The sequence below is a fragment of the Girardinichthys multiradiatus genome, chromosome 19 (assembly GCF_021462225.1).
Source record: "Girardinichthys multiradiatus isolate DD_20200921_A chromosome 19, DD_fGirMul_XY1, whole genome shotgun sequence".
In the NCBI taxonomy this organism is placed as follows: domain Eukaryota; kingdom Metazoa; phylum Chordata; class Actinopteri; order Cyprinodontiformes; family Goodeidae; genus Girardinichthys; species Girardinichthys multiradiatus.
In genome coordinates this window covers 8880627-8894408 of record NC_061811.1, presented here as the reverse complement: position 1 = coordinate 8894408, position 13782 = coordinate 8880627, and the positions used below count along the sequence as shown (strand labels likewise).

The 13782-nt window shown below is 40.2% G+C and overlaps 1 protein-coding gene across 3 annotated transcripts in view; it reads left to right on the top strand.

Moving 5' to 3' along the window:
- Positions 1-1124: 1124 nt before the first annotated feature.
- Positions 1125-13782, top strand: part of zfyve28 (zinc finger, FYVE domain containing 28) — a 30143-nt gene continuing 17485 nt past the window's right edge. For 2 of the 3 annotated variants that reach the window (XM_047344774.1, XM_047344773.1), the window contains exon 1: positions 1125-1545. In XM_047344774.1, the coding sequence (XP_047200730.1) occupies positions 1510-1545 (36 nt within the window). In that variant the 5' untranslated portion in view covers positions 1125-1509. The remainder of the gene's footprint in view (positions 1546-13782) is intronic. The other variant, XM_047344772.1, reaches the window with a different exon arrangement.

The window sequence follows — 13782 nt, the reverse complement described above, 5'->3', positions numbered from 1 at the left end:
CATCTGATGACACTATTGATTCACTCTTCTCTGTTACTAAAATCCATTCTCATAATGCCCTCAGTACTCTCCCCAGGACGTCACTACTCTAAAGCCTACCTCAGTGCGGATATCAAGGGCTGTGAAAGTCCAAACTGACCAAGTATAATACTGTCAGGCAGTCCTTTTTGACTGTGATACTGCACACAAACTGATGTGTCAGTATACTGTATTGCACAACTCTAATTAAATGGTAATTGATATCAGAAAGTTATAAAATCTGCACCAAATTAAAACCAAACACTACAAAACAGGTAACAAATAAAAACAAAAGAACAAAAGAACCAACCAACCAAACAAAAATATGTTAAATCTATATTTCTTACATGCAAAGTACTAAACACAGAACAATTCAAGACACAAGGTAGTCAGATTTTTTATATAAAAGGGATCTGTATATCATTGCATATCTGAATTATAAAAATGGTTTTCCCTAGTAAAGGATTTGCATATAGTGTCCTGATATTTTAGTTGTTGTTTTAAATGTTCTTGGTCTAGATAGTTTTTTTTTTTTTTTTTAGCAACAAGAACAGGATAGGGCACATTCTTTGTTCAAAAAGGCAAGCATTTTTAGTTTAGTAAATGGGGGCATTCAAGTAATAAGACACTGGATATCACAAAAAAGCAAAAAGATGGTTAATGAAAGACTATAAAATACTTCTGTTTTAATCAAGATTTCATATTTTTTAGAAAAAATCCATAAAAACTATTAATCTGTACTGTGCTGGGGGGTCAAATTTGTACGATTTTAGAATTTTGGACTTTGGTTGCACAAAATCCTTCCAAGGGCCACAAATGACCCACTCTTTGAACACCCCTGTTTTAGACTTACATTCTGAACATATTGTCCCACATAGAGGTAGGTAATAAAAAAACACAAATAAAACCAAATAAAGGATCAACCTGGTGCATAAGACAAAGCTAAAATTTTAAAAAATCATAGTATCCAAACGGAATTTTAACCACCACAAACGCAGGTTATATGGTAAGTATGGATTTCCTGATTTAAGCAGAAACCTGTGAAACTTGTCTTCTCGGTTTGGGGCTGCTGGGGCGGTACAGTACAGGTACATTCCTCCTTTCACAGGTATTGTCTAGGTACAGTGCCCCTCTTCGCTGATTGGTCGGAGCCACCCCTGAAGGCACCGTCGCTGGGAAAGTGGGCGGGGACTGTTGTCAACGTGACAGTCCTGAAGTAACGTTAGCTGGGGACAGAGAGGAGCGGGCAGTCGGGCGGAGGAGGCAGGCTGAGCGTCAGAATTGAGGAAATATGGGAATAACTTCCCACCGATCTGCTTTGTTTTGGCGCACATCCATGCCGTAGTCTAGGAGAACCATCCGTCCACAGTGTCTGGTTCTCCGGCTGACAGAGGATCCACCGCAGCTAGCCAGGTTAGCAGCCCGCCGTCACCGTGAGGCGTCCGACCGGCAGAGGAGAGCTGAGGAGGGGCTGTGACAAAGGAAGGAGCCATGAACCGCTTCAGAAAGTGGCTTTATAAACCGAAGGTGAGTCCCTGCGGACCGTCAGGCGATCTGAGCCCTGCCGTGACCCGGTTCTGATGCGTTTTTATCCCGATGGACTCTGCTGCAGACCTGCTAACATTAGCTGTGATCCTGATGTTTGACAAGCTGCTGTCCCTTTGTTGCTTTTATTGTTGTTGAGATGTTTTTATCCACCGTGATCTGATCTCACTGGTGCAGGAGACTTTAATAAAATTTTATTTTAACAATTAAAAAAACAAAAATTAACAACTAAATTATGTCAACTGTATCTTTATTATTATTTTTAATAAATGTGAAAAATGCTAAAGTCATTTGAGAGGTTGGTAAATGCCTTGATTTAAAATGTTTTCGTGACTGATGAGCTCTGTGTTGTGTATCAATATATTGATGCACATTATGATGTTCAGCCTATAGATATATAATTTGCGGTAAGATTAAATAAATTAGAGATATTGTCATCCAACAAATAAGCAGTAAAATGTTTAGTTAAAGCTGAAAAGTGATAATTTTTAGCGCTTCAGGGGCAAGGTGGTTGAATAAACCACCATTCCAACATCTTTGTTTTTCCTCATGCATTGTATGTTCCAGTTCAGTAGGTCTACTATGCATGCTGTCTTAGATGGTTTGCACATATCATTTTGAAAATAAATGTTGTTAGTCTCAAAGCATAACTGCCTAAGTCATATTTTAGCTTATATGACTTGGGTAATTATGCTATGAGGGTAATGATATAAAATAAGCACAGTTCCACCTAGGTTTACCTTTACTGTTGTAACAAACTGATAATTCACTGAAGATCTGATAATGATCAATAATTTCCCAGTCAGCTGTCATAACTTCCTAAAACCAATAACTGTTTGACCTGTGTGGGATGTTTAGGATGCTGGTAGACAAAAAAACAGCAAAAACAATTAACTACTGCCTTAGCAACACTTTATTTATCTTTTAAGGTGGAATAAATCTGCACTTCTCAGTTGAATTAGCATGAGCTGTGATGCTGTAAAGCTCCCTCGCAGTGCAGGAACCTGCCTGACTCGGCAGAGGAAGTATTAAAGGCCTGGTTGGCTCGTTAAGCGAACGGTTCAGGAACAGACGACTGCAGCAGGGAAGCTTGGCTCAGAGTGGACGTCTCTCCAGGGTGCAAATTCTTGCTAAATGTTTTGTTAACTTTAGGCCGTGTGGAATTTCGACCCACCGCCAGAGCACGTCAAGAGCCCAAAGCAGTCTAACAGTGTTGATGCTGATGGCAGAGGAACTGCTAAATCTGAATGTGAGTCCAGACTAATTTACTCCTAGTGACTCAAAAGGTTTGTTATCATGAATACCAATTAGACAAACAAGCTGATAAGTCAGCCTCTCTGCTATTAAATAAATATCTCTATCTATAACTGTTGGCTTTGCCACGGTTATGTCATGCAGGCTTAGATAAAAAGATGTCTGATTACATATCATCCACCTGCTCTTGACCACACACCTGCGTCACTTTGTTTCTGTGCTAAATCATGTTTTCTGTTGTCAGGCCAAAGCATCGGGTCTTTGCCAAAGCATTGTTAGTCTTTGTAATAAGTGCTGCCTCAGACCTCCTGGGAGGTTGCATCAGTGTCCGTTCTGCCAAACTGACGCCTTCCTTGAAATAATCAAAATTATGCATCTGTCTGTGGGACCAAAATGACCTGCTCTGATCCCAAAGGAGTGGAAGAGAAGTAATTCAAGCATCGGTTATTATAACCATAGACTCAAAAAGGCAGAAATAAAAGAAGGGATTTTTATTTTGCTCTTCTTTTTGCAGTAAAGGTGCAACAATCTACCCCCATCCTCTCATATTCTCTCTTGTCTTAATGAAGACTGTGCTTTAGTCATTGAGCATCAACTGTAAGCAGTTTATCTTTGAACTATGTACTCCTGGAGATAGAAAAGTGCTGAATCAGCATGTTCCGTTGACTGAAGCAGTGATATTGATATTTCCAGAGCGGCTCTGTTCCTCCCTGGATAAGTCCCACAGTGAAAGGCTTTTTTTGTTTTGTTCCCCAGCTACACAATCCCAGCTCAGACTGTTGGAGAGCAGCATGCAGCCCTTTAATATTATTGTTATTATTATTATGCACTTTATTTCTTGGTACCTTTCAGAAAGCATTAAACACCATCAAATAAAGAGCGATACAAAATTATTACAAGCAGATTATCGGAGTGAGAAGGCCCGTTTGGACAGGATTGTATTCAGGCTAGATCTGAAATAGGAAGCATTTTGTCCGAGTTTGGAATGTTGGGTGGAATTCCAGAGCCTGGAAGCCCGGGTCGCCATGGTAACCACATGGTAAACGGGAACAGTTGGATGAATTGATTTATGATAGGATTTTATATGGTCTGTATGAACGCTTGTAGAAAGGAGCAGACACTAAGTGCAATAAACAGATATTAGATTTTATTCATATTCATATCACTTGTTATTGAAGGGAACCACTTAATATTTTTAAAAGAAAAAAATATTTTCAAAAGAGATCCTGGAAACGTACATCCATTTGTCTCATGACAATTTGTTAATCTGCTGTTTTAAAAAAAAATCGACATTGTTACCTAAACTTTCTTTATTTCTCATCATTTTTTCCAGTTGCTCCAGTTATTTTAATAGTTGTCTTCACGTTACCTGTTTTAAAACATGCAAGTTCACACGTTGCTCCTTTAATTTCCAACCATTTTGAAAGGAGAGGGTTGTATGTATGCATGCATTGAATTTTGCCACATCATCAAATTTTAAAGCATACAATTTCATAAATATTTTGTTATTCCGATAATAATAATAATCTGAACCATTTGAAATTCTGGCAGTGTTCTTCTGCAAAGCATGATGCTGCCACCCCCGTACTTCACAGTTGGTATGGTGTTCTCAGGATTGCAAGCTTTCCCTTTTGTCCTCTAAATGAAACTCTGGTCAAATAGTTCAACTTTAGTTTCATCAGACCACAGGACCGGTCTCCAGAAATGAAGGTGTGTGGATAATTCTTGTCTTTAGCTAGCATATTTACTAGGTATTTTTGTTTTGGGGTTGATATCCACATTCCACACCAAAACGTGTTCATCTCAACGACCTCCTTCCTGAACATGATGGGTGGACATTTCTGGTTTTTACACTTGCACATAATTGTTTATATAGATAAGCACTTGGAAAAGGTAGAGTGAAATGTACTTACAATTTTATCACGATATTCAATGGTATTTATTGTGATAACAATAAAGATAAATTATTCACAACTATTTTTCAGTCCTCTTTGTATGGCTGTGACTGCATGTCACTGCTTTCAGAGCCCCACAAACACAGACCCACCCTTAAAAAACTCTTAAAAACTCTGAACCGTGTTTCTTCATGGCTCTGGTGACATAAAGAAGTCTGATTCTTATCACACAGTAACTACATTTAATCACATTTTGTAATTTATTGATATTTATTGATACTGTTATGGAACCAACAGTGGAGACAGTATTAAAACAAACAACCCTGACAATAATCTCAGTTTTTGGGGTTTCCAGAAATAATTATTTGGAATTTATCCTTGTCATGATAAATCAAAATTCTAACAGCAGTAAACAACACAATATATGGCGCATCGCATCCACATGTGTGTCCCTAATTAACTGAAATATTTCTAATTAATCGGTCAGTATAGCATATCAGTAAAACCATTCTCACTGTATGCACTGAAGATGTGGCTGAGAGGAAGGAGGTAGATCATGAACACAACCAGTCCAAGGACACAGCCCAGAGGTACACTGGATGTGAGTGGAAATAACTTGAACTAGAAGCTTTGGATTGGTTCAGAAAGAAATCATTTAAACCAGGTTAGTGGTAGCAATCTGTCAGTGAGGACGTTTATGTAAAATGGTTTCAAAAGCAGAACTTTGATGAAGGAGAATGAGAATGGACAGAAGTGTGCATGGTGGTAAAATTATGGGACAAATTTAACTGAGATGTTTTATCCTTCACATCACCACAGTTACAAAGATAAGATCTGGTTCCTAAGCAGCTAAGATAACTTCTTTCCTCTCTCACTGTCAGAGTGGCATCTGAGGACAGGTGCATCTAAACCTGTGAACGTTTTCTGTGGTACCTTTCTTTCTTGTTGCTCCAGTGGCCATTCAGGAGTTGACCTTTAGCTCCGCAGCACCTCAGCAGTCAGTGTGACCACTACTTAGAGCTCGCTCCTCTCTGTCTGCTGTTGCCATTTACCTCCTATTCCTAAGTGTACCTGCAGAACTTTTTAAAGCATGAATGACTCCTGCTGAACTAACAACTTATCTAAAATGTTGCTGTAAGTTTCCTTGTAAGCAATGTTTATAATAGTTTTCTAAAAAAACATTAAAATGAACTTTAATTGTTATAAATGAGTATTAAAAGTGGGGCTGAAACAGTTAATTGGATTAGTCGTGATTATCAATTATTGAAATAATCAACCAATTTAGTTATTCAATAATCATTAACTGGAGTATACAGACTCTAAAACATGCCATTTGCTGAAAGAACAACCCACCCAGAGCAGTAATTAGTCAAAAACCGTACAAAAAATATCTACATTTTGCGTTTCAGAATAAAAACCTTCTTCATCTGTAAATATGCTCTATCCAGAACTCCTCAAGTTGCCTAGCTTTAGCTTCACCTGGTTCAAATCCTGTAAAAAATCTGCTATTGTGTACCTTTAGCTGTCTGATTATTAATTGATTAATCAAAACAATAGCCAACAGATTAATCGATTAGCAAAATGATCGTTAGTTCCAGTCGTACTTAAGTGTTTATTTTTCATTCACCAAGGTGACTTCTTTACATTATATCCCTAAAAACATTTTGAATTATAATTTTTTCCCATGCACTGAGCTGTAGAAGCAGTGTGTATTTGGTACATGAATAGATAAAACTGTAATAAAAATGTATTCAAAAATAAGTAATAGGTTTGTTCGTATGCATGTTAATGAAATATGACAAGGCATGTCAGCATTCGGTTGGGTTATAAATCGTTATTACGCCTTTTGGTTGGATAGCGCCTGTTTTTGGACAGATCTCATGGTTTTGATTGAAGAAAATCTTTTTGATTGTATATTAATAATTAACTCAGAAGCTCCTGCAATGCTGTAAAAATTATTTGCCCCGTGCAGGTTTTCTGTTTTTTTCCTCTGAGTTTTTTACATTAGTGTGGAGGACTTTTGGCCCACTCTTCTTTGCAGAATTGTTTTCATTCAGCCTCAGTGGAGGGTTTTAGAGCACCTGTTTAAGGTCGTACCACAGCATCACAGTCAGATTTGTGTTCCAATAAGACGTGAAATCATTATGTGAAAACTGCTTTGGTTACCCTTGTCTGGTATTAAAAGTTGTTTGATCTTAAACATCTAAGTTTAGCTAAAATGCAAAAACAACTGAAGATTTCCTAAACGGGCAAATCCTTTTTAACAGCATTCTCTATAATTCCTTAACAATCCAACTGGTTTGTTATATTTATTGTATTGCTTTTAAGTATATCCCGCTGTGTAGATTGTAAAAGAAGCATTGAGGAAAGCAGGTGATTTTGGGGTAATATTCTTGAAGCATGAATGGGTTTTAACCACAAGCATTATGGGAATTTAATGTGAAAACAGTTTTCAGGTGCAGCTCTAACTGACTTGCTGAGATCTGTAGGAAGTTCAATGTATTGCCGTGATTATTAGGTAATTACAGTACTTCAATCTTACATGATGGAATATTTTCAACCTCCTGCAGAGTAAGGCAGATCATGCTGGGTTTTTCTCTGCAGGGTAGGTTCTGGTTCTGGTTTCTAGAGGGGCCGGGGGAGTGAGCGCTGTGGCTTTATATTTAGGACAGTTTTTGCGGTTCTTTGTGAACATCCCATTTTGCTTACGTGTGGCAATTGATTTGGTGTCAACTGTGGGGATTTACGCCGCTGACCCCAGCACAGACTGAGGCAGGTCCGGCGATTGAAAACCCTTTTTACATTTGCTGCAGGATTGTTGGAAACATGGGCTTCGCTGTCCAAAGAGTGTGAAGGTGATGACTGAAGGAAACCAGTTGTACTACCCAGAAGATTTAAGGTATCGCAGAGAACAGAAATCCTGACCTTTGCTCTCATCTTCTTCACCTTGTTTCCCCTTATAGTAATTGCTATGTTCATTGATCAGAGGTGCTTCAAATCTCCCCTGGATGCTCTCTGATGATGAATGTAAAGCATTTATCCATGGTGCTCTTTCTCTGAGGAGCAATCAGGAGATAAAAACTGTCCCTGCTTTTATTTTGGACCAGAAGGGAATATAGATGTGTAATTGATATTAATTGTATTTACGACTTTTCTTCTTTTGCCTTAAAATGTTCCTGTGAGGACAATGGAAATAATGTGGTTAGTATAAAAGAAAAGCAAACCTTCAAACTTTGTGTTTTTATTTTAGTAAAAGGATAAACATCCGATGAAGACTTCAGTCAAGAGGAAATATACCAAGAATCTGACCAACCCAAAGAATGCCAGATGTTTGCTAAATTTAAGCTTTATTCTGGGAACAACTTGTTTTGAAGAAGTGTGGATCCTTGTGAAGTTAAAAGGTCCAAACACACCAACGAGCCTGCAGCCAGTCCCTAAAGAAAGCAGTCACACACATTACAGTGTTCATCTTGGCTGTCGGTGTGTGTGAGTTTGGACAGCCTGGACGGTGCCCACTCTCAGTCACTTTTCATGACTGTGAACACTGTGGACAGAAATAACTTCTCTATGAATCATTCAGATCCTTAACTTGGGTTTCAATTCAATCATTTCCCTGATCTTAGTCATACTTTATCATCTTTTTGTTCATACTTTGAGTGATTATATAAAAGGTGGCAAGCTGTTTGTTTTTTAGATTAAAACTGTGCTTTTCCAGATTATGTTTTGTATAAGACTGTCCCTGTAGTTGTTGGAAAGAGGTTGTCCTCACAACCACCAGGAGGTCCCGGACAAGCCTTCCATCCACCTAAATCCTGTGTGGACCCTTATTTTACCTCTGTGTGCAATACGATGAGGCAAACACATGATTGCCTCAGCGCTGTAGTCCAAATGGCAGATTAGGTCAGCTCTCAGAGATGAGACAAGCACACAGATTATACCATCAGTCCAGATGGGCCGACCACACTGAGTATATTAAGTCAATGAGTTAAATCAAGTCTGCAGTCTCTGCTTTCATTTCAAAATTAATGCAGTGTATTTATAGAACACAAGTTTACAACAAATGTCCTCTCAGGGCACTTTCTAGACAAAGAGTTCAGGTCCAATACTTGTGGTCTGATTCAATCTGTCCAAGTTATAATTTAGATTCAGCTGCTCATTTGATGCCAATTATTAAAACGTTTTCTGCTTAAGGAAGCCCAGCTGATTGCATTGTGCTAGGAGTACTTTCTACAGGTACCAAAAACAAAGAGAGTACACATAGTTTTGGTAGAAATACAGAAAGTAACAGTATTTACCCCTTGGCTTCTAATCTATTTTGGCAAATGTTTTTTGATCTTATTTTACACGATGGATCTGCACAAAAATTGGTGAAGGGAAAGAAGATCTGGTCCAACCAATTTCCCTTCAAAAGTCCAATTATTAGTGAAATGTAGTCTACCTGTGTGCAATCTAAGTGTCAGATAATCTGTCAGTATAATCACTTTTTCTGAAAGGCACAGAGGCTGCAACACCACTAAGCAAGATGTATCACAGCATGAAGACCAAGGAGCTCTCCAAGCAAGTCAGGGACAAAGTTGTTGAGAAGTACAAGTCAGGGTGGGGTTATAAATAATATCCAAATCTTTAATGTTCCCCCGGAGCACCATCAAATCCCTCATCTTCAAAAAGCACGTGGTACCACAACAAACCTGCCAAGAGAGGGCTGCCCACCAGAATTCAAAGAACCAGGCAAGAAGGGCATCACTTAGAGAGGCAGCACAGAGACCAATGGTAACCTTGAAGAAGTTGCAGAGTTCCACAGCTGTGAGTTTCTGTCCATAGGACAACAATAGGCCATACAGTCCATAGAGCTGGGCTTTATGAAAGAGTGGCCAGAAGAAAAGCCATTTTTTAGTGTTAAAAATAAGAAGGAAGGTTTTTAGTTTGCCTAAAGGCATGTGGGCGACTCCCCAAATGTATAGAGGAAGGTACTCTCTTCAGATCAGACTAAAATTGAACTTTTCAGCCATCAAGGAAACCTCTATGTCTGACACAAACCCAATACATCTCATCACCCCAAGAACACAGTCCCCACAGTGGAACATGGTGGTGGCACCATCATGCTGTGGAGATGTTTTTCAGCAGCAGGGACCGGGAGCAATCAATTTTCATTCCAGGTTGTGAGGCAACAAAACATGAGAACTGCAAAGTAACTGTACTTCCATCAGTGGCTTCATCTAAGAAAGAGCCACAGTCAAACCCAGAGGTACTGAGGCAGAAATACATTTTTATGGGAATAAAAAATTATTAATATACAGAGTTAATGAGCACCATATTTCTTTCACTGACTTCATTCAGGAAAAGGACAGCTACATATTAAAGCACTAAGCTAGGAGAACAGCAGTGTAAACAGTTAATGGCAGCAAAGTCCCCATCAAGGACTCCATCCAGAAAGGACACACAACTAAACACAAAATCATAGAGATCAACTGTGTCTTCTGTGGAAAACAAAGTTAGTGGTTGCAGTAGTGATCAAGGACCTCTTCTAAAAAGTCAAAGCTTTCCATAGAAGCTCATTCAAATAAAAAACAAACATCTAGACCTGAATAGTTTTAGTACAGAGTTTCTGGTTGAAAAATCGCCAACAATAGCTCTGCTGTAGGAGGTAAAACCCTGATGGAGGCAGAACATGAAAGGAATGACTCAACTGCTTCAGCAAACGCCTGCAATCTCTGAAACTGAATATAAATGATGAAGGAAATTTAGTTTCTAACCGAAAACAATCGTCTAATTTCTGTTTTAAAAAACTGGGGGGAAAAACTAACCAACTGCACCTGGTTTTTTGTTTTTAGCCATTCTGCCAGTGGACTGAATGAAAGCAGAGATAACTGGTTTCCCTATACAATATTTCCCTCAGATCCCTGGAAGGCAGCCAGAAAGCAGCAAATTGAGCCTGGAATAGACTATGGAGGGCAAAGCCAAGGTTTCTCATAAGTCCCTTAAGTGGGCTCAGTATGCATGCTTCGCTGCAGTGGACGCTCAGGAAGCATTAGGCTGACAGCCGTCATCGTCTGTGCTGTCTGAATAGAAATGAAGTCCAGAATCAGCAGCTCAGGCGCAGAGCTGGTCAATATGAGGAAAACCTTGATCTCACAGCAGTGAGAGACTTTCAGTCACTGATTTTAATAAGAATCCTGCTCGCATCTCTTGATCTGGACTTGAGTTGAAACAAAAAGGCTCAAAATGTTTTACTGAGTCATAGTGAGTTTCTGTTATTGAGGGGGCTCAACTGTAATTGTCACTGTGGATGAACTTGTGGGATCTTAGCCTTCTGAATTGAAGGGTTTGTTACCGCAGTGGAGGGAGATTGAGAGAGAGGTCACCCAGGATAACCGACAGCGTCTCTGTGACAGGGGACTGGTACGCCACAGCGGACACGAGCTGAATCTGCTGAATCATTTCACCTCTTATGTGAGCTAGAGCTGTCATTGGTGGTGACAATGACACACCTTGATAGTCCAGGATTCAGGAAACTTTAGTACAGTCATAAGAGGGATCTTTTTCCACTCATTAATGAAAAACATGCCTTACAGAAACCATTTGTAAAATGTCGGCAGCGTTACCTTCAGATTCCTATTTTAACACAGAGCTGGCCAGTTTTCAGAGCTTTATCTGACCCCGTCATGACTGTAATAATGTGAACGTAATCAGTGGAGGCCATGAATCTGAATATCCGACTCAGAACCTTACTATTACTTTTAAAGGCCTGCCCTCTTTACCCTGGAAATCCAGCTGAGTTGTAATTGGTTTCTGTCTTGCATCTGTTGTGCTGTTCAGTCAAAACTAATCAAGATGGACTGCAAATAAAGCTGTTTATGGAGCCTGAGCAGTTGAGATTAACATGACTTTCTTTTTAATGCTTCAATTTAGTCTTTTTTATCAGCTTGATGTTGAGCCTGGCAGTAGATTTGAAAAGCCCTTTTATCATTTACTTGGTGCAGATACTCCTGTAGTAGTGAGGGACCTCCACCCCAGTATTTGTTTATGCGTTTCTTCTTGGCTCCAGCTTTAACTAGGCCAAGTTTGAACAGCTGGTGCAACAGGCTTCAGGTCGATCACATGGCCCGTAGAAGTAGGGGTGAAAAACATGTTGTTTGGGGGAAAAACTCAGTTCTTCCATATTTCCTTTCAAATCCACGATGAACCATCATTCAACGTACATAAAATATACAGCTCGGACTTTACTGTCTATTTTAAACCAGATCTTTCTGCAACAAACATTGCCTGTCTTTGACTCCCCCACTATGATTCAGTGCTGCCGGAATGTTTCCTCTAATGCAAGGAGAAGTGCAGGAGGACAGGATAACAACTGTCTCCAACTCCTCTTCCTCATTCAGTGTCCGCCTTTATGCTTTCAACATGCCATCAGTCTGTGGGTTGTTTCTGGACTGGAAGGAAGGTTTTTCACTGTCTCCCACTATCTGTTTCCTGTTTAGTCATCATGGCATTTATTCAGTACCGTACACCTACTCATTGTTGTGGAGATGTCCAGTCAAATCTGCTTCTTCTCTGGTTTATGTCTCTGTGTTTAATGGTGCTCAGAGGTTAGGTTTGCATGTAAATATAAAAGACCTCATGTTGTGGTAAGTTGGGTTTCTTACAGGACCATTAGGATCCCTTAGCCCTTCCCATTCGCTCAATCACAAAAACACATGGGACTTATTGTAAATGTTAAATATAGCTTTCACTATTGATTGAGAAAATATACTTACAGGACACTTTATTAGTTATTCAGTTGCTCGTTAACACAGATGGCAACTCAGCCAGTCACATGACAGCAATGTGGTGCATAAAGGCTTCTTATTAATGTCAGATGTTATGACATTATGGTTACGATGATTAAAAAGGCAACATTAGCTTACGTTGATAACAATTTTTTAAATCCTTGAAGCAGATGAGCCACTCCTGTCAGCTAATATCTGGAAACTGAAGCTTTAGTTTGCACAGGCCAGCCTCGACATGTTGGAGTCAGAATTTTGTGTAAATGACATAAAAACGTGGATCCATCCTGCCTTGAATCAACGATTCAGGCTGATGGAGGTGTTATAATAGCCAGGTACTTTCCTGATATGCTTTGGATGCCCTTGTACCAACTGGGCATCATTTCAATGCCACAGCCAACCCACCATCCTAGGATTAAATGACTATAGACCTGTAGCCCTGACCTCTGTGGTCATGAAATCCTTTGAGCGGCTGGTGTTGAAGCACCTGAAAGACATCACAGGCCCCCTGCTGGACCCCCTGCAATTTGCTTACCGAGCAAACAGGTCGGCAGATGATGCTGTTAACTTAGGTCTACACTTCATCCTGCAACACCTCGACCGTCCAGGGACGTACGCCAGGATCCTGTTTGTAGACTTCAGCTCGGCCTTCAACACCATCATACCAGACATCCTCCACCAGAAGCTCACCCAGCTCAACGTCCCAGCCTCCACCTGTCAGTGGATCAACAGCTTCCTGACGGACCGACAGCAGCAGGTGAGACTGGGGAGCATCTTCTCCCGAACCAGATCAATAAGTACTGGTGCCCCCCAGGGATGTGTTCTATCCCCACTCCTCTTCTTACTGTACACAAATGACTGCACCTCAGCGGACTCGTCCGTGAAACTCCTTAAGTTTGCAGATGACACCACTGTCATTGGACTGATCCAGGACGGTGATGAGTCTGCATACAGACAGCAGGTGGATCGGCTGGTACACTGGTGCAGTCAGAACTACCTTGAACTCAACCCACTCAAGACTGTGGAAATGGTGGTGGACTTTCGGAGAACACCACCTCCATACACCCCCCTCACCATCCTCAACAACACTGTATCGGCCGTGGACCACTTCAGGTTCTTAGGAATCACCATCTCTGAGGACCTGAGATGGTCTTCACACATAGAAACTGTTTGAAAGAAGGCCCAGCAGAGACTTCCTGAGGCAACTCAAGAACTTTAACCTTCCACAGGAGCTGCTGGTCATCTTCTACACTGCCATCATTCAGTCTGTCCTGTCTTCATCCATTTCAGTGTGGTTTGGCTCATCCACA